The sequence below is a fragment of the Elaeis guineensis genome, chromosome 9 (genome assembly GCF_000442705.2).
Source record: "Elaeis guineensis isolate ETL-2024a chromosome 9, EG11, whole genome shotgun sequence".
NCBI classification, from domain to species: Eukaryota; Viridiplantae; Streptophyta; class Magnoliopsida; order Arecales; family Arecaceae; genus Elaeis; species Elaeis guineensis.
In genome coordinates, this window is record NC_026001.2 from 11,615,084 (window position 1) to 11,637,447 (window position 22,364).

Genomic DNA, 22,364 nt, shown 5'->3' on the forward strand with positions numbered 1-22,364 from the left:
AATGAGGTTTACCTGATAATCTTAGAATTTTGTATGAATACTCAGCATTTATTATTTAATTGTGATCAATGGAATTATCTGCTTCAAACTTCAAACATGATGAAATTGTTAGAACAGAGTCCTTCTATAAGGAGTGTTCTATTAAAGTGATGATTGTTTTAAACTTCAAATGTATCAAAATGATATGATAAGGATAAAAGTAAAAAATTTAACTTACCGAGAGCTTGCTTGGATTGGCTCATTAATTTATGATAAAGAAACAGAAATAAAATCCAAAAGTGTGTAAACTATCTTTAGGCAAATTTCTAACCTTCGTGCCGGTGTTGACCGAGATACTCTCTTTTAGAACATGATCGTAAGGTTGACAATTCTTTCCTAATACTAAGCAACAAAATGAAAAAAAAAAAAGAGTGATGGAAAAAAAAAAAAAAATTCTCAGAATATTAAACTTTTGGAGAAAGAATTGAAAAGATTGTTAATTCTTTTTCAGATACCCTATAAACTAGGACTCGTAATCTTTTATGGGCTGCGAGCAGATGCTTACAGAAAATCATTTAACTGACGAATCCAAAGGAAGGTGATCGATCAAAAAAAAATACAGCATATGGGATAAACGATCATTTGACCATTTGACCATGAAGAGAAGCGATCTATCAACAAAGAAATACGCTAAAAATTAAAATATAAAAAATAAAATATAATACAATTTAAAAAATAATTAAACACCATCCTGTACGTATAAGCCGAGACGATGTGTAGATGTGAAATATAAAACTCACATCCCCCTGAGGCCCCCCAAGCAAGAGTGGATAAGAAAAGATAGTATATAAGCATTAAAAGAAAATTATCCTTTTGCAATGTGGGACTAAACCCAAGAGAAAACTTTTAGATGCTTTTGAGGAAAGAAAATTTAAGAGCTTTCCCTCCAAAACTCTAACAGAAATTTCATCAGTTTCAAGATCTATGGAGAATTTCTAGGATCATGATGCTTGAGTCCCATTGCAACTAAGTATTCAAGCTTTACACATCAATACATCTGATCAGATAAACTAATTAACGTGTAACAAACATGCATAATGCGAGTATGTTCTTGCAAAAGGCATACTCTGCACTCTGCTATGCTATCTCTATGTGAAGTCAGAACAGTTGCGCTGCTCTGCTAGCCTTTTTGGCTTAAAATTAGAGAGGAAAGAAAAAAAAACTTTGTAAAGAACTTTCCTTCACAAAGAGGGAAAAGAAGAGAGGATCAAAAAGATGATCCACGGGAGAAGGCAGAATATGGCCAGTCAACCCACAATATTGTTCTTCAAAAGCAACATATAACAGATGAAAGCTACAGAGAATGAGCTTTTTTAACCATACAAATGGACATTCAAATGCAAAAGCGACATATTTCATCATGTATGTTCCCCATGCAAATTTGGACTCCATTAGTGGTGAGTTTTTGCCAGTCAAATACCTCAATCATTTATATACATCTACCTCGACAAATATTGTAAACAGCATTCCACTTAATAAATTCACAGATTTCTGACTTATAATCATCAAATAGTCGCAAAAATGTTATGCTTATACATTGATAGAGAATTAATTTTACCATCAGACGGACTAAATCCTAAGCAGCAAAGATGCAAAGCAACAGAGAGCACCCTCAACCCACAATCGGTTAATAAGTGAACTTGTACATTAGACATCTCTCATGTATAGAGATTACATCAAGCGCTGCTCATTCCTGTACAAGCACAGCAGACTGCATGTGCCAAACAAGTTGACTTGAACATTTGTGTCCAATAACCAAGTACACAACTTGATGAAAAGGACACAATATCGGTTCTTTCAAGAGACCAAGAAAATAGAGGAGACTCAAAGTTCTATATATCAAAAAAAGTGATGTTTCTCAACAATTGTGTTAGGTAGTTTACAGCATAATATCATATTTGCAGGTGAGTCATTCTCCCATATTTAGCATCAATCCATACTTCAGACATTCTTTGTTTTCTTTTTGATGTAGAGATTCTTTGCTTTCAGTAATCCTAAGCTGCCTGAAATGTCCTGAGAAAGAAAAGTAAATTTCATTTCCACGGATTAGACAAGTGGAACCAATGGCACAACAAAAAGAGTAATTTTTCTATAGGGAAGAAATGTTTTACCACCAATATATAACTCCTAATTATAGGCATGCATATTTCTCACTGTTTTCATCTGCATATCAAAGAGCAGAAGTTTGAGATCAGAAAGAAACTTTGAAAAGCATTAATTTCTCAGTTATGGGCTTATGTTAGTGAGTATACTGTGTGAGTAGAAAAGCTGTTGTTTAATTGGCATTTGTTAATCTAAAAAACATTGCATATATAAATTTTATGGTAAGAAGACTCTGCATGCTTTCCAAAAGCTTCACCCATATAAATTGAACTATAGAACTATGTCATAACAATGACCATCCAGCTTTATCCCAGCAATTTGGCATGGGCTCCATCAATCCCATTTGCCAAAAATGAGAATAGGACTATAACATAAAAACAGAATAAGAACTATAGTCTATATACTATATAATACTTACTGCTCTGAAGGACCAGCTAGAAAACTGCTCGTAACCTGTGATTGGGAGTACATAATACAAGCAGACTCATTCTGATATGCTTGATTGGTAATGCAAAATGGTGGTTGTGGTGAACTCGAAACCAATGGTTCCTGCAAAGAAAAATTCCAACATTACCATCCAGTGAATGATATATAGATTCAAGGCTCATTCTTACTTTAGCAAGGTATGGAGCAATTAAAAACCAACTGGACCATTGCCAGCAGTTGATAGCCTGCTTTCCCCTTGAAAGAGGTTCCTGGTCTGAATCTCATCAAGGGGGCTTCAAATGCCTTTACCAAGCACAGTGTGGCGCATGCAACATGGAGATTGCAGAGCACACTGCTTCGAAGTGGGAACAAAGATGTAAGATTAAGTAGACATTTGATATGTGATCTTGGTTCGGTGGTCCCTTGGAACTACCCAACAAGAAAAACTATAAAGTGATAAAAAATCTGACTGAACATCAGTAGGCCATGAGATCTTGATAGATGCATAGACACGGTGCAGAATGCATGGAGCCCAAAAGATCAGAGTGATATATATTTGGACTATTAGCCAATAAGAAATATCACAACTACCATACCAAGTACCAACAATATTCAGAAACTATTCCCTTTTCAATATCTACACTTCATAGAAAAGCACCAACCTTTCCATTGATAGCTTGGTCATTCAAATTAGATTCTTAAATTATTCAATCCAGTCAATCTTGTCCCCAATTCCACCAGGTGGATCCACCCAGATCCACAATCTCATCTTTCTTTCTCCTCAATTATAAATCATTAGGATTTTCGGATCTTATAGAGCGCAAGAGTTTAAAAAGAAAAAACAAAAAAAAAGGGCATTGAATTTACTTAATGATGATTGCTAACATCCCATGAGGTTGCCACTAACCCACTATACACTTTTCCTCCCTGATAGATCACCTCCATCCACTTCCAACATATTACGCATATGGCCTCATTCCATATCTCTCTCTTAATACCCAGTCATCCATCAATTGTCTCGACCTTCGACACATGCTCCATGCTACATTGAGGCCACACCTCCTAAATTTTAACATTGCATCTTACTGATGGATATGGCCTTATGTGTATCCTCCAAATATTCACACATCTGTCACTTGCCTCAAATATTGGCATGCCCCATGCTGTCTTAGCTAAAGTCATTCATACAAGTGTCAATAGGACCCTCAATTTTGTGCCAGCATTGCAACACTATACTGTTGGCAACTGAATCAAATGATTTGGCAACACCATACCCCCTTGGGAACCATCAACCTTTACATGCTCTCTGTCTGGCTTATGATGCTAGGTTGTTTGAATGACACCATTTGAATCTTTCTGGGGACAAGAAAACTAAATCTACTTCATGAGGGCATAGATTATCAAAAGGTGAAGAAATATATGCCTATAATTGTTCCTCAAACCCTGCATCATCCCACTAAACCAACAAAGATCCCATTTAATATATCGCTTGACTAAAATGTACAAAAATTATCTAATAGTTTGACAACAATGAGCACATCAGATCATTTAACATCTCTTGAACCTTTTGCACCCTCTAGGAAAAGCTACAAATTCCAAATGAAGTGTACTCCAAATTTTGAATAAGAAACTTGAGCAACTTTATAGTCTTGTCTCAGTCCTTTAATATAGTTTAGCTAGAGATAGAGACCAACTGGGTTTTATTGATTATTATTAGAAAGTTTTAAATAACTTAATCAAAGCCTCCTGCTAGTGAATAAATGTAGGTTATGACAAATCCTCTTCCTTACACTCTTTTCATCACATTTGGGCTGTCTCTTTCAAGCTACTTGTGGTTCATTTCATTTCCTTGCACATGTTGTTTTTTCAAAGCATGTTTGAATGGGTTTACCTTTCATAAATGTTATAGCAATTAATATTAAATTATTAACCAATACATATATTGTTTAAGATCATGTTTCTATTTCTCACTTTGTGATACTTGTAGCAAAAATGACTTATAAATAGTATCATCTCTTTTTATTTTTTAAATTAACTTATACCAAAGCAATCACTTTTCTATTTGATAGGTACCAAACCTATACTACAACTAACCTCAAGCCACATAAATTTTGGAGTTTGAACACAAATGAGCCCTTCTAGTGTAATCCACAGATAAAAATTCCAAAAATTTACAAATCTTCTGGTTTCTTCATCTGTCACAGTTAGGATTCATCCCATCCTCCTTGTCACGAAGCTTTTAGTCAGTTCTTCCATGAAATAGACTCTACAGATCTAAAGGCAATAGCACTAGTCCTTTCTAAAGGTCATCAGCCATTGGATGATCCCCTCTCAGAAAATGCATCAAGGGCTTATTTTCCTCTGCAAATTTATATGTCAGATTTTGTCATCTTGGGATTAGATCTTAATTTGTTTCAAACCAGCAGTACTATAACAGTCATAGTGACATATATGATGATTCTGCCTTACCTCCATGATACATGAACATATATGAGCATGAGTCCCAGCTGTTTTCTATTTTTAAGGACTGTTATAGCCACATCATCATACGGCATTCATCAATGAAGCCTATTTGCATAATTATTGTTTTAAATTAAGATTTTAATGCCAGTACTCATCTTCCAGATAACGACATTCATCTTAACACTAAGTATAAATTCAATTATTCATTGTATTTTGAAAGGTAAGTAATCCAAACTGTCTAGGTATAAAAGAGCAATGAAATCTAAAAAGGTTTACTTGATAGACAGACTTCCTTATTTTCATAATCTGTCGCTGGTTATCTATCTCTCGAAGACAATAGGAACAAAGAAGATGATTGTGTTCAAGTAAATGATGAATTTTTCTTTGAAAAAAAAGAGAGAAAACAACAAGGATATTAACAAAAGAAACCGAAAAAAGAAGGTAAAGGTGATATATACAGATTAAGGTAAAAGGCTTTGATCCACTTCAATTACATTATTAAAATGCATAATGCTTTCTAATGTAAAAAGTTACAGTCTACTTCTAAAGGTTTTAAATCCCATGGAACGGGGCTGTCTCAGTTTTCTCATAGAATGGGATACGCTGCCATCCCACCCTATCCCGACACCTGGGATAGTGGACGTCCCAAGACATCCTGGTCGGGATACTAGCGGAATGGCCCTGTCTCGACATATTGGATAGTACCCCATCCCGATGTCTCGCGAGATATCCTGCTGGCAATCTTCTATTACATTTTAACATGTGTAATGTCATTTAAGTTACAGGCATTAATATCTAAGAATTGTTAAATGCACTATAACAATATACAGAAATCTCATTTTCTTTTTCCTCCAATGTATTTGATAATTGACAATAGAAGTTCACATTTTCTAAATGTGGAGAAGCCCTGCAACAGACACTAAGGTGCACCTATAAATTGGTTTCATCATAGAGTATGGACATCAACAAGTTTTCCCATAAAGCCAAAGCAATATTTATATCACCATTCACATGCTGACAAAACATGCTAGCAAAATACCATCTTATATCGTTGTAAGAATCACCAATTTGGTAGACTTAAATCATTATCTATATTTCTATTCATAATAAATGCTTTACATATGTTAAAACAACTATAATTGATTGGCATAGAATTACTCTCCATGATGCCTTCTAGTTACATACTTAAAATTATTCTTCAGACGAACAAAAAAGATGTTAGAGTATTAGATATGTGATCAGACATCTAATATATACCTGTCTAATTTCTACTTGATATAAACAATTATGTCCACTTTCAACAATTTTATTTGGCAATTGAAAAAACACTTGGTACACCAATATGTATGTGGATTACTAAATTGCTACCTGACCACCCATTGTAGGAAATTGCAGTGATAAGTATCTCGCAGAAGGCCATTGTTGATACTCATTGCTAGAGGCTGCCAACTGGGAGTCAATCCTTATCAGTGCACCAGTTCCAGATCCAACTGCTGCATCAGTAGACAGACCTGTAACCAATCAACATAAATAATTAAAAAACAATAACGAATGCCTAATACCATGCACGCACACACAAATGGACATGTGCATGCACACATAAGAGTTTCACAAACCTTTTCTTGCTTTTTTCTCTGTACTCCTCTCTAGTGCACATTTAACCCTATAACGACGGCGTTCTTTATCCTTTTTAAAGCTAGTTGCCTTCTGATTCGCAAACCTTCCAATTTCCTTGTTTCCCACAATGATATTTTCAACTTGATCATCAGATGACTCTGATGATATTGTATCATGAGCTCTATTCTGCAAAGCAAGATCCAATTTTTTCATAAGCTTTTCAGCTTCCTCTATGGCAACAGCATATGCTTCTTGGCACTTTGAGCCCTTTGCCATAATCTGCCCATAAACATGTCCTAAAGAGGTATACCGACCAGCAATAGCAACTGTAGGATCAATTTCAGATGAACCATCATAATAGTTTATTGATAGCCCAACCTTCACATCCTTCCTCCACCTCTTCAAGATGTACTTTTCTGGAATTTCCTTGATATTCTTATGGTCAAGAACTTTCAGTGCATGTGAACAGAGAATACCAACAAATTCAAACTTCTTGCAACTACAAGAAACTGTGTCATTTGATAGGTCATATCTAACATAGGTTGTCCTTTGTTTCTCCACATTGGTAACCTCATATACAGAAGCTGACCCTTCATCCCCACAATTTTTTATGACACAATCCACATACAACTGGAACTCCTTCATAAACATCTCATAGATCTTAGGTGTATAAATGGATGCTGCTTGCTTCAACAACCGTGAAAGAGGCACCTCAGGGGTTGACTGAATAGCATGAAAGTCGGCTTCTAACTCATTATAACGCCGATCCTCAACGAGCCTCTCATAGCGCTGGAAAAAAGAGAGAAGGTCCCTGTCAGGATTTAAGCATGTTTTTATGACACCATTCATGTGTTCGGTTCTCTGGGTACTTCTCATGTCAGCACAAAATATTTCCCTTCCATACACCACTGCCCACTTTTTCCGGTCTTCAAACATTTTGGACAACCATGCATTATCTGTGAGATTGTATTCTTCTAACATTTTTTGCCATGCTGATATGAACTCATCTTCGTACTCATAGTCATAAACACATCTGCTGAAGTCAGTTTCAAAACTTGGGGAGGATTGAAAGACATGATTTAGATTCTTAACTGCATTTTGGTACACAAGCCAGACACACAGCCGATATGTTGTGTTTGGCCAGACTTCTTGTATGGCTTCTATGACTGCTGCATCTTCATCTGTTAAGATTACCCGTGGAGCTTTTCCATTCATTGCCTCTTGGAAAGTTGTGAATAACCATTTGAAAGTTTCCATAGTATCATCATACAATAGTGCAGCACCCAAAATGACAGTTTGCTTATGATTGTTCACCCCCATGAACTGTGCAAATGGTCTGCCATAATCATTTATCTTATAGGATGTGTCAAAACATACTACATCACCAAAGTGTTCATAGTCGAACTTCGATCTAGCATCTGTCCAGAATACATTTGTTATTTGATCTTTCATATCAAGTTGTATGGCCGAGTAAAACTGTTGATCCTCAGCAGCCTTCTTTTGTAAGTAATGTGTTATTGCTCCAGCATCACCCAACTTCATTTCATGCTGACGAAGCCCATGCAAATAATTTTGGAAACCACTAGGAGTAAAAGGAAGTGTCTTATGACCTTCACTAGTATTGAAAAGAAAGTCGGATGTTGACAGAGAATTTACCCCCGCAGTCATTACATGCGCACGTGATCTTTGGGAGTCATTCCACTCTCTTTGTGATCTTAGCAAATGCACCTTCTTTGATGATGCAAGTTTATGATTGTGTTCTGGCTGAAATCGATGCACACAAAATTTACCATTTTTTAACCGTTTAATGCCTATGTGTGCATTGCAACCAGTCCTCACATCTGTCCTTAAAAACTTTGCATCCTTATCAAATGGACTACCTTTATAATAACCTTCCTTGTAACAAACAAATCTTCTTAATTTAATCTCTCCAGATTTGCTTCGAGTCATATTCTGCTTTCTTATACTGAAGCCAATTCTTCTTGCATATTCGTTGTAGAACTGATACGCTTGCTCATCACTGTCAAACAACATTCCGACCTTTGGCTCGAAATTCTCTTTTAGAATGTCATTTAGTGATTGCTCCTTTTCCTTTCCATTCTCATCATGTTGTGGATCAGCATTTTCCACTTGATTCTGATCATCAACCTTTTCACCTCTGTCTTTTTGATGCTCGTTTTCCACATCTTTTGCTTCTCCAGCATTGCCAGCCTGTTCTGTATCATCCATGCTTCAAAAGCAACTCAATTATGTCAAAGCCAACCTCTCTGTACAATAAACATATGAGGATTAAAAGATATAGCATAAATAGGGAATAGATAATTTACGAGATGCTGTTACCCGAAATTTCAATGAAGATGGTAATAATTTAGTAAGATTGAATTTTCGACTATCATTCCATAATTTACCGAGTAATAGCTTGCTTTATTTGTCAAAATGCATGGTCGTTGCAAAGATTAAATTTAGAATCACCCTAACAAATGTGAAATAAAAGAAAGACCACAGTTCAAACACTACTACTCCCAATACGTTAAAAAAAAAAAATACAGCTTATACTAACGGCATAAAGAACGCGCTAGCACAGGACAACAAGGATAGAAAACAATTGGAGATTTCATAAAAAAATCCCATCACATTTCATCAAAAAAAAAAAAAAAGGAATTGCTTAACACAAGCAATCACAGTAGCAAAATTTCCAGAAAATATTTAAAACCAGACCTGTGGAGTGTTTTTACTTCATTTTTTCTAGCCGCGTAAAAAACGATCTCATAAGAATTATAACACTGAGGAGTCCTTGCGAAAGTGAAGGGTGGAGCGCGGGAGAGAAGTTGTCGATCAGAAAAACGCGGATGCGGAGGCCGACTGGGAAACGGCGACCGACGCCGCGACCGCAGGCGCCTGCGATCGCCTCACCTTCGACCGCAGCCTGGAGCAGGCGATGGCGGCAGATAGAGGGGAGTTTATTGGCGTTCCTCGCGGAGGATCGGCGGGGAGGCGGCGAGGAGAGGAAGGGGAAGGTGGGGGGTGAAGGGCGAATGGTGAGGACACGGTTCACAACGGGAGAAGGGAACGGTGGTTCCTGAATTTTTAGGACGTCGCGCTTAGACGCGACCGCGCCACGTGCCGGGGAGAAATGGCTTCTACGTGTGACAGATGGGCTCGTCAATTTCACGGGATCGATTGAACCTGGGTCACGGCCGGATGCGACCGCAGATCCCTGCGGATGAACCCACAGCCTTCATTACCATCGTTTGGACGCTGCTTAAGCTGCGACCGCCTACATTTCTACTCACCAGTCTACGTTACTTCGAAGGCTGTTCTTTTACGAATAAAAAATCTAAAAATCTATATTTTTTTAGTCAGATAATATTTAAATAAAAAATAATTTATTTATATTTTTTAATATATAAAAAAATAATTTCAAAATTTATTATCTATATTTTTTCTATTACTATTTTTCTATCTGCATAAATTATTAAAATTTTTAGATTTAGAGAAAATGGATGGCTGTATTATTGGATGAAGAGACCAAAAATAAAGATGAAATATTTTAAAAATAATATTAAATATTTACGTTGCTGACTGATGAAAAAATAATTTAATCATCTCGAGAGGGATAAGATTTTCTCTTCGTTTCATTAATAAATACTACTTATAAAAATAATTGATTCATCTTAAAAAGTATGAAAATATGGATAAATTATTTAATAAAAAATTTTATCAATTTTTTTATAATATTTATTTATAAAAAAATATGATAATTTTTAATTTTAACAGTTGTATAAAATCAGTCCACCACAAATACATGGGAGAATTTGAAATTGGCTGAGCACGAGTCATTTGGATTGCTTACACTCTGATTTGGGGAGGAAACACATTTATACGTTATCTTCTTTGTTACGGGTACTCCTGCAGGAGCGAGGCTGTTGCACCACCCAATTTGCAATCTTGCCCAAGTCATAGCCTGTGGGTCTGTTGGTAACAATAATAAGGATCCAAAGATTCCCTCCCCTATCCCGGGTCCCATGGGATTTGAGTGGGGAGTGTTAGATCAATATAGGTCATGCCTAATGGGCTACCCAATTCGCAAATTCAGTAAGAAATTAGTCTAATCCTACTAGATTATCTAAACAAGTATTTAATTTGCTTTTTATAAAAATTAAAATTATAGGATAATAAAATGAGATATATATTGATCGCTCAAACTTTAAAAATTAAGAATTTGATTGTATGAAAATATCGGATACCTAATTAAATTTTAGTACATAGTATCAATTTGAACTAGCCTATACTTAATCACCAAAAAGGAAACAAAAAAGTAGCTTGTACTTAGGTATAGTAATTTACTTATTCTAATATTAGGGCCGGAACTTATAGACTTCGTTATATAGTGTATATTGAGCTTTCAATTTATCGAAAATATTTTTCATCCAAATCAGCATTTATGCACATAAACTCATAGTAAAGATATAGATACATACTCAACAGGCTCATCAAATCCGATATGAAAAAATGATAAAGGGTTTGAAAACAAACATGCATGGTCAAATTGGATCGAGCGCAATTGGATGGATTGTAATAAATAGGACCAACTCAAAGAGGCTTTTGATAATTGATTAAAAAAAATGATCCAATGAATGTTAGACTCAATTTTATACAAGTCTACAATCAAATATGGATGATGCACAAATACAAAAGGAAAAAATAAGTGAAAAAGAGAGATTTATGGCAGTTTGATAAATACACGTTCATGTTATACCGATAATATGCTGAACAAAACTTTTGTTTGTTAGATGCTTTTGCAATTGATTGGTAGATGAATTGATACTCTATTAGTAATAATTTATCTTAAGCTAAACATATGAATGATTTACCCTTTTAGTAGTAACTCTTTTTTCTTGTGCAATATACAATTTTTTCCTAATAGCATTTATATGCCTTCTAAACTTTTCCCTTTTTTCTTGTTGAGCTAGGGCAAGAGATAAATATTTGATATATAAATATTTGAAATAAATTTTTGAGGCATAATAATTCAAATTATAGTATTCACATATACCATATGAATATTTAATATTGTTAAAATTTTAAATTTTTATTGTATTCATATTCAAGCCATGTCTCTAAAATGTCATACGATAGAAGGAGATCTAATTTACTTTTAGATATGATTTAAAATATTAACCACTTTGATCATGTTTTTAGATAATATGTTAAGTAAGAAGTTTAAAACATCCGAATTATTAACTATTTATTTATTATGATGGTATTATGCTAAATTTTGATTCAAGTTATTTCGAATAAACATAAAAATCAAATAGGAATAATAATTTGACAAATTATTCCTATTTCACAATTAGAGTCTTATTTGAAAATAATAAAATTATTCTAATACTCTTTTAAAATAGTTAAAACATAAGATATGACTAAAATAACAGTTCATTGCTTGTTTCAAAGCTATAAATCTCTTCTACAAAGAGTTATAGCATATGTTTTCCAACCAATTTCTTAACAAAAAATTTGAAAAAGTGAACCATTTTCTATGTTGCTATGAACTATGATCTAATTTTCATTACATATATCAAGTAGTGACTCAAAAATCATGATGCTAAAAATATAAAAGTATACTTAAATATAATTAAAAATGATAAACTATAAGAAAATTAATATCTTTTTCACATGTCATTTTCACATCCATCCATCGTATATAATTTTAGACATTTTTGCTCCTCTGATCATACTCCAATAGAAATATTGATAAGAAAGTTTGCATGTCATGTTAAGATATTGTTAGGTATCTACTATGTGTCCCTATCCAAGTATATTGGCATCACACTCTCACATTCTTTTGTAGATGAGATTTACCTAAAATCTAATGCCTATCCTCTTCCAAATAAAAAAGATAAAAATTCTCTCAAAGATCATAGTTAATCAAATTGCCTCTTCCCCTACATATGCTCCTCTCATTTGCTACTCCTTTATCACCAATCTCTCACTATTACAACCATTGTCATCTTGGTTGTGATGGCTTAGAGTATGTCACCATCTTCAAAGATAGCATTGCTATCCTTGTCACTCTCTACTCTCTCATGAAGTTCGAGATCCACCAATGATGAAGCTTCTAGAGTTCTCAATATATAACCACAATCTAAATATAGATTTTCAATGAGATCAACTAACTATTCCAACCCTCATCATTGATAATGTTAGCAAGGATCACTCCTCACCAAGTACTTTCACCTCAAGGTCCTTCATGACATCCTCCATGTCTTTATTGACTACATTACAAAGAAACTCCACCATCTCACCAATGGCTCTAACCTCTCCTCCTCCATATTTTAAGATGTTGGCATCGTCCTTTTGCACCAACCATCCACTTAAAATTGAGGATCGAGAGATCCACCTAAAGCACATGATAAGCCTCTTAGTGCATGTGGTGATCTCTTTTTTTTTGAAAGAATATTTGCTTAACAACGTAGTGTGAGATAGAAATAAAGAACTCATAAACTCAAGGACAATGTGTCAAAAAAAATGAGGATGGCGATTGACAAAGGCAAAGCAAGGGTTTCTATGGACTCATCCCAGGATAGAAAATCGATCAAGATTGACCTCAATCGCTCACCTTCGGTGAAGGCTTCTTCATCAGAGGCATCTCAAAGGTCAGATATGATAAAAAAAGGGGTGGCTACCTCACCTCCTTAGAGTTCTACATAGCTTGCAGGCTCAAAGGCTCTTGGAGCATTGAACCAGGAAAATAAGACGGTCGATGATGATCTCAATCGACCATCTTTGGTGAAGGTACCTTCATCAGAGGCATCTCAATGGTCATATTTAAAAATCAAAGGGGTAGCTACTTCACCCCCAAGGAGCTCTCCACAGCATGGTGGTTCAAGGCTTTTTGGTGCTATAATTTTTTGGCTCAGATTATGCAAAGAGTTTATAGATTTCAGTGGAAAACATCTAAGATAACCGAAGCTAAGATTGAGGCTCTTGAAGCTCGCTTTAATTAGATGGTGGTCTTCTTTATGGATGAAGTGCAACAAGCCACACAAAAATGGAAGAATACTCTCATAGGTAAATTTCTATGTGGAAGCTTTCCACTTGATTTTGTTCATAAGAAAATGCAAGCAAGGCATAATATGGAGGTCAGTTCCATATTTCACCACTCTCAGAAGGGTTGCTCTTGTTTTAGTTCCCATTTGAGGCAGTTAAGAATCAGATGATGCTTGAGAAGAGACCATAGTCCCTCATCGAATAGATTCTAGCACTTAAAAGCTGTTCACACAACTTTCGATCTGGGAAAGACTCTATTCATCATGTTCGAATTTAGATACATCTCTTTGACCTTCCATTGAAACTATGAAAAGTTGAGAAGATCCTCAAGCTGATCTCCGTTGCTAGTACCCTATTGTTTGCAGACTAATAATGAAATTAGTTAAGCATGTGTAGCATGCTAGGTATGAAGATTTTGTAATAACACTTGCGTCTGCATACGATGGTTATAAATTCTATTTGCTTGCCTTTATGGACTTCTTTGGCTATCCGAATGGGATTTGCCAGCGTTGCAGTGCTCGTGGACTTTATAAAATCTATTTATCTAGAAGCCAAGGTTAGACTGGCTGATTACATTATTTGGCAACAATTTATTTATAAGCAACTTTTGGAACTCCTTTATCCTTGTAGAAAAATTGCTATTTTGGTACCTTCTTGTGGGTGCTTGGAGGCTACTATAATTGATGCTAAACCCTTATATGTGCTTTGGATCATAGCAGCAAGAATCCATATTCAAAGTTCTTACTGCAATGTCGATAATTTTCCACATCATCAGTGGCTCAAGAACAACATCTAACGGGTTGGACATAGCTGAAGAAGGCATCTAAGAAGTCCTCATCTCCATGAGGACAAAATTCACAATTCTCTTCATTGGTGAAGGGGATCTCGATTTGGGCTTTTGGCAACAAATCCTATAGATCAAATTTCAAAGAGCCAAAGTATGGAGATTACTATTGTGCCATTGATAGCAACTTCAAAAGAGAAATATAAAAGATCTCCTATCAAATCACAAAAGAACTTATCATCACTGAGTTCAGAATTGCTACCACAATAGAAGGTTATTATCATGAAAAATACAAAGTCCAGACTGGCAAATAATCAAAATCCAATGCTATGGTTATATACACTCGACAGAAGGTAGCAATGGTGAACACTCAGAAGGGGATGTGGAGGCCTGTTGATTAGATAATGGGAGGTTTTGGTGTCAAGCAGCTGATAGCTTTAGAGAGAAATTACCTCATTCTAGTTCAGATATTACATCTAATTCTTACCTCACTTATATTGCCCAACTAAAGTCTAAGCTTAACCCTATTTCTAATAGGGGTGCAAATGGGTCGGGTCGGACTGGATTATGAGTGATCCCTACCTGATCTAATTCTTTGATGAGGTCCTAATAGTAGACTCAAACCCAATCCAACAAAATATTGGATCAGATCCATGGATAAAAAACTTTTTCTAATGGACCATTCGGGTCGGGTTGGGTCCATGCACAATCTGGCTCTAACTTAAAAAATTTGGATCTGGATCGAGTCTTATTCATATCCAGATCTATAATCCCAAAACACTACTGCATCCATTTCTTAACCACATTAATGATCTATTCAATCTAGTTCTTTCCACTGAACTTTATTTTTTCCTCTCTTTAAGTTTTTTTGTTTAACTAGGAGAAGATTTCTTCATAAATGCCTTCTCTCTCTCTTCCTCTATCCAACTTCAATTTGCAACTTTTATTATAGATCTGCTACCAAAGCCATATGAAGATGGGAATCTTGTAAGCAAAGTTTTTTATGTTTTAATATTGAATAGTTGACAACACTGTTCTAACTTGTTGCATTTAACATCTTCACAATATTCATTAGTAATTCAATCACATGCAGCTTATCTATGTCCAAGCATTTGATCATCTAGAAACTTTTATGACCTTTGAGATCATTTTGCTTACATGAGTTATTGGCTCTCCAAATCATTGTTAGCAACTAGTTAGTTGTGGGAATTTTACTCTATCCAGCTTGATATCCTTCAGTTGGAAGGGCAAATGCCGTAAGATATAATAAATTAGAGACCATCAAAAGCTTTTCAAATATGATTTACCGGAAGCTTATAGACAATAAAGTTATTGCTACTAATTGATTATTGATTGAACCTATTCACTAAGGCATAAAAATGAAATATCGAGAGAGCAACAATATTTTATTACTTTCAGATCTTCATTTGGCCATTTTCTTTTGAGATCAAGGAGAGATAATGATGTAAAAATACAGAAGTTGGATCTAATATTGAGCTCGGATCGGATTGGATCATTAAGCATAAGATCCAAATCAACCTATAAAACTAAATAGATCAATTCGGATCGGATCGGATCTGAATTCAGTAAACCTAAACTTGACTCAAAAAATGAAACAATTCAATTTTAGAATCCGACCCGACCTCACAGGTGCTTTAATATAGGTTGAATTGGATCTAAAAGGATCAAGTCGAGTTAGATCATAGGTCAACCCAATCTATTTGCAACCTTAGTTTCTAGTCAATATAGAGATACCAAGTGTCCTTCAAAGATCCCAGAAAATTATGCTAGACTCAGCTCACCTTTAGGGAGTATGATCATTAGTGGGAAGGGGTTGGAGGAATCATCTCACTCACGAAGATTCTTACTTGAAATTGCCGAGGAGTGAACAAGTCTTTTTTTTGTCGGTTATATAAAATGCTTAATCTACCAATGTAGTCCTTCTGCTGTCTATTTTCTAAAAATCAGATTATCTACAAATATCTTGGGGTGTATTAAAAGAATAATGGGGCCAAAATGAGAAGTGTACATGATCTTGTCATTGGATTTATCTGGGGGCATTGCAATTATCTGGTTGGAAGAGATCAACATTGTTATCTTCTTATGTTATGATCGTAAGATAGCTTTTGGTCTTTTTACCATTGTATCTGGTGCTACATGGTTGCTAGGCATTGTTCATGTTAGTACTTGTTTGTATGAGTATAGATAACTGCGAGAGCAAGTTGCTTTAGCCATGTCCTTGAGTGGACCTATAATTTATATAGAGGATTTCAATTATATTCTCTCATTCAAGGATAAAGTTGGAGGCAGATCTTTTAAACCTAATAGAGAAGTCCAAGAATTCTGCACCTTTTTATGCCAAGTTGGGTTGATGAATTTGGGCTTTCAAGGGCCTAAATATACTTTGTGTAATAATTGCTAGGGGTGCACAAGGGTTTGAGAGAGGTTGGATAGAGTTTTGGTGAATAATAAATAGATGGATCTTATTTCTGATTTATTTGTTCGACACTTAATCAGGTATGGATAGATCATTGCCTAATCTTTTTATCTGTTCTTCTTAATACACCTCCAACTAATCTTTCTTTTGGATTCAAGAAGTTTTAGCTAATATATGCTAGCATCTAACAAGTTATCAGGTGTGTCAGATCCTATCCTAATCACTATTCTTTAGATGTTAGGTTGACCAAACTTCTTTCTAATACTAAAAAGACTTTAAAAAATAGAAATGAAGCATTGACAATCTCTTCTCAAATGACTCTAAATTAAACGATCGTATTTACTACCTACAAACCTTAGAGGCTTAACAAGGAGATCTTAATGTCCTCCAATATCAGTAATTGTTAGCTCTTTTGCAAGAGTATCACCATAATCTCCATTGTCAGGAAATATTGTGGTGCCAAAAATCAAGAATTTCATGGATCAAAAGGATAGAGATTTTAATACTAAATTATTCCATCATTCTATAATTCTTAGATAATAGAGGAATAAAATTCTGTACCTCCATTCATCTTATGGAGATTTTATTGATGATCCTGAGTAGGTGCTTCATATATTTTTAGATTCATTCCAATATTGTTGGCCAGCCTAGATGCTAAGCCAACAAATAGCATTATTTGTGATGTCATCAATTGTTACTACTGAACAAAATTATGACCTCATCCTGCAGTTTATGGAGAAGGAGATTGATCGAGCTCTCAAGAGTATGGATCCAGATAAGGCCCCTAAGCTTAATGGATTCCAATTTTTTTGCTTCAAATAATTCTTGCACATAATTAAGAATGATGCCATTCAAGCTATATATCATTTATTTGATATGGTTATTTTGCTGCTAGATTGTCAAAAGACCTATATCAGCTTAATCCCAAAGATCATCAACCTTAAGTATGTTACTGATTATCGATTCATCAGTCTATGCAATGCAACCTACAAGATTATTGCCAAAATTCTTGTTCATCAACTTTAGTCAATCTTGCCTCATATAATTTTTTAAGAACAAGGTGCTTTCCTCCAAGGCCAATCTATCATGGACTAGATTTTACTTAGTCAAGAGCTCATACACTTTTTATCAAGAGCTCTTCCTTCTTGTAGTTTGATAATGATTAAACTTAATATGGAAAAGACTTATTGGTGCAGACATCAGAGCCATCAAAAATCGACAATATGATTTAAATTCGATTTGGATGGAAGAAGCCTCATTAGATTGATTTTACTTCAGTTATTTATTTTCAGTCAATAAATTTTTAATGCATTTAGCTTTGGGTCCATAGGGCCATACTTGGATTTGTCCACGTCACCTTTGGAGCCACCACTCTCCACATATCAAGAGAAGAAATATGCATGCCAGCATGTGCCGTGCTCATGCTAAGTTGTGTCAAGCATCAAGCACCCACATGGAGTTTCATTTCTTTCTTAGAATTTCTTAAGAGTTTTTGACTACTTATTTTATTGAAAGCTGATTTCTTTCCTTTTATCACATATAATGCTTTACTTTTTTGTGGAAGGCTGATTTCTTCCTTGTAAAAGATAAGAGATTCTTAAAGAAATAGGATCTTTAGAGTCCTATATAAATCTTTGTATCTTTCATGAAGAGAACAATGAATAATTTTACAAACTCCATAAATACTTGTGTCAATCGCTCCAAAAGGAAGAGGGTGTGAGATCTAAAATCGCCCCATAAGGGGAGGGTGTGACGTCCACTTTCTATCCTACTCTTTCTACTTAAGATCCAGTGTTTCTGCAACTCTGATTCGACTCCACCATCTACCCACGCAAGTCTTTTCCGTCAAAAAAAAATCTATCTCCTCCAGAATTTTTATCTATCGTACTGAGAGAAGGAGTGATTACTTATTCTACAGATCATATACTGTTAAGGACCTTCATTCCTTATCAGTTGATCTTTAATTTTTTTTTAATCCGATGTTGGTAAAGACCTAGTTCTTTATCGATGGATCTGTTTGATTAAAAGATTAAGAGCCCTAAGCAGAGTAGTTTCTTAACTATCACGATTCGGATTCTTATCATCTTCTTAGATTTTTCTCATGGGTTTAATGTTTTATTTTCTCTCATTCCATTCATATTTTTTTTGTATTTACTTGTGAGCATATTTAATTTTTGCTATCTGTTTATGAAATTCTCTATTGCTAGTTATTTACTGATCTCTCGAATGGCATTCGTCTGTATCATTTAGATTGATCTCGCTTTAGTCTCATATCAATCAATCATGCATCCTAAGCATAGTATAGGCAACTATACTGTCTGTCCTGAGAATAATGAGCCCCTGGCTGGATGTAATTTGTTGTTGATAAACAGAAGAGAGCTTGATCATTAGGATTGATTTTCTTTTCTCTCTTCTTTAGGATTGTCCCGCATCAATATGGTATCAGAGCTGGTTCATTAGGGCTTTAGTTTAAATTCAGTAATTTAAATTTTCACAAGTTAAATTTTCGCACTCTAAATTTTGTATTTTACTTTCAAATATTTTAATTTTTATTACACCTTATTTCTGCATCCTAGAGTTGCATGACCACTAGATCAGGTATCTGATACCAACATCCTACTTTTCCACCCAATACCAATATGGATCCCAATATAGCAGCCATCATTAATGCTCTGACTGAAAAGTTTGATGACATGAAGAATTTTATGAAAGTCATGGATTAGAGAATAGTGGTATTAGAAGAAGCTAGACAGAAACAATCTGAACCTGAGTCTCTCCGACTACCTATAGGACAAAGAGGTAGGAATCTAGAACTTAATCGACCTATAGGGACATGCCTGCACCATAACCAGTTCGATCAAGATGAGCATATTCTTAGGAATATGAAGGTCGAAGCTCTAAATTTTGATGGTTGTCTAGATCCAAGAGAGTACCTAGATTGAGAATCAGGTATGGACCACTATTTTGGATGGTACGAAATGTCTGAAGTAAGGAGAGTTAGGTTTGCTAAGATAAAATTAGTTAGGCAAGTCCGACTTTATTGGGAAAGTGTTAAGCATCTTCTCAATCAGAGAAGATAAGATCTGATACAAATCTGAGATGAGATGAAAGAAAAACTCTGAGAGAAGTACCTCCCCACCTCTTACCAACAAAAACTTTTAGATCAATGATAGAGGCTTACTCAAGGGAATAGATCAGTCACCGAGTATATCACGAGATTTGATGAATACCTCGAGATGTGAAGTAGCAGAAGATAGGATTGTTATCTTATCTAGATTTAGAGCTGGATTACGAGAAGATATTCAGCGTGAGCTCTTTCTACGAGAGGTAACCATGTTGGAACAAGCTTATCAACTTGCCTTAGACTTTGTGAGATTTTCTAAATATTCGACTCTTCGTCATCCTGAACCTAGCCGAGTAACCCTTCTGGATCGAGACCTAATATTAATCAAACTCTTAGTAATGGACCTCCACTTACAAATCCTATTGAGAGAAAAGAAGATAAAAAAAGGAGCTATAGGAGAGTTATCAAAAGGAAGTAGTTCTCGATCCCATTGCTTCAAGTGCCATGGTTACGGTCACTTTACTGCACAATGCCCTAACCGATCATTATTTGTAGAAAAATTAGAATGAAAAACTCTAAAAAATATTGAGGAAGAAGTTTATGAAGCTGATCCAGATTTAGCCGAGCAATTTGAGAGTACTGAGGACATCCTAGGTTATGCTGCACCTGAGTCAGACCTTAGACTTGGAGTCGTTAGGTATGTCCTAGCACAAACTAAGGAAAGTGAAGACTGGCGTAGGACCTCTATTTTCTATACCTTCATAAAATTTGATGATAAAATTTATAAGGTGATTATTGATAGCGGTAGCTGTATCAACGCCATCTCTACCGACACGGTTAAGCGATTAGGATTAACTCCTGTGGATCATCCCAGTCTATACCATGTATCTTAGATTGATTCCTCCTCTATTCCTATCAAATTTTGATGCCGTGTGCCCATCCAGCTTCATTCCTACCAGGATCATATGTGGTGCGATGTCTTACTCATAGAAGTCGGAAGTATCATATTAGGTCGACCTTGGCTATTCGACAATGATGTTACGATTTATGACCGAACCAACTCCTGTAGCTTTACTCATCAGGGTAAGAATATCATGATTAATCCTTCCCACCTAAGGCTACTAATAGAAAGATAGGCGATGGACCAAAAGAAAACCTCAAGAAGAAAAGCCTCCATCTGATAGGTACTAAAGAATTAGAGATGACCATGAGTGAGGATCACCAGTTTGGATGCTTGCTGCTAGAGAAGTTCATGAGGATTCTAAGGTAGATTATCCTAAGAAAGTAGCTAGCCTTCTTAGTGAGTTTCATGATGTCTTTCCTAAGGATCTTTCAAATTACTTACCTCCTATGAAAAACATTCAACATGCCATTGATTTAGTTTCTGGATCTACCTTATCCAACTTGCCCCACTATAGGTTGAACCCTAATGAGCATGCCGAGCGACAAAGACAAGTTGGAGAGCCGATAAAAAAAAGATTTGTGAGGGAGAGTTTGAGTCCTTGCGCAGTTCCTGTACTACTGACTCCAAAGAAAGATGGTACATAGAGGATGTGCATAAATAGCCGTGTCATTAACAAGATCACCATTAAGTACCGCTTCCCCATCCCTAGGTTAGATGACATGTTAGATATGATGGCCAGATCCACTATCTTTTTTAAGATTGATCTTAAGAGTGGTTACCATCAAGTAAGGATTAGACCGAGAAATGAGTGAAAAACTACTTTCAAGACAAAAAATAGTTTATATGAGTGGATGGTGATGTCATTTCGATTATCTAATGCTCTTAATACCTTCATGAGGTTGATGACCCAAATACTACGATTATTTATAGGAGTATTTGTAGTCGTATATTTTGATGACATTTTGATCTATAGTCGAACTAGGGAAGACCATCTAGATCATCTCCAAAGAGTGTGTCAAGTTCTTAAAACAGAAAGCTTGCATGCTAATTCTAAGAAGTATGCTTTTATGATAGATCATATCATCTTTTTAGGTTTTGTTGTTACCCCCAATGGTGTATCTGCTGATCCTGAAAAGATTAGAGCAATAGTTGAGTGGCCGGTGCTCAAGAGTGTGCATGACGTGCGGAGTTTTCATGGATTAGCAATCTTTTATTGTAAGTTCATAAAAGAATTTAGCACCATAGTCACTCCCATCAATGACTGCATTAGAAAGAAAAAATTTGAATGGACTAGGACAGCCAATAGAGCCTTTGTAGACATTAAGGACAAAATGATCCATGCACCAATCTTATGTCTCCTTGATTTTTTTAAGATTTTTGAAGTAGCGTATAATGCATCAGGAGTTGGGATTGGTGGTATCCTTAGTCAAGAAGGTCATCCGGTAGCATACTTTAGCGAGAGAAATTTAATGATTCT

General features: G+C 35.4%; 1 protein-coding gene across 2 annotated transcripts; it reads right to left on the reverse strand.

Annotated features, from left to right (window-relative positions):
• Window positions 1–1,853: 1,853 nt before the first annotated feature.
• On the reverse strand, window positions 1,854–9,653 carry LOC105051582 (protein FAR1-RELATED SEQUENCE 5). Of its 2 annotated transcripts, none has more exons than XM_010932104.3 (6): window positions 9,367–9,653; window positions 6,648–8,915; window positions 6,400–6,542; window positions 2,561–2,691; window positions 2,151–2,202; window positions 1,854–2,052 (listed from the first exon to the last, which is right to left on the reverse strand). In XM_010932104.3, the coding sequence occupies exons 2-5, from the start codon at window positions 8,875–8,877 to the stop codon at window positions 2,199–2,201; spliced, it is 2,508 nt and encodes an 835-aa protein (XP_010930406.2). In that variant the 5' UTR covers window positions 8,878–8,915; window positions 9,367–9,653; the 3' UTR covers window positions 1,854–2,052; window positions 2,151–2,198. The 2 variants fall into 2 exon arrangements, with proteins under 2 accessions (XP_010930406.2, XP_073099303.1); XM_073243202.1 differs by having other exon boundaries at window positions 6,648–8,878; window positions 9,367–9,580.
• Between the last annotated feature and the right edge of the window lie 12,711 nt (window positions 9,654–22,364).

Excerpts from the sequence above, each read along its gene's own strand:
- LOC105051582 (XM_010932104.3), bottom strand. The coding sequence starts at position 8,877 with ATGGATGATACAGAACAGGCTGGCAATGCTGGAGAAGCAAAAGATGTG. Across the intron at positions 6,543-6,647 it reads AGAGAAAAAAGCAAGAAAAG|GTCTGTCTACTGATGCAGCA; the intron begins GTTTGTGAAACT and ends GATTGGTTACAG. Across the intron at positions 2,692-6,399 it reads TTCCTACAATGGGTGGTCAG|GAACCATTGGTTTCGAGTTC; the intron begins GTAGCAATTTAG and ends TTTTCTTTGCAG.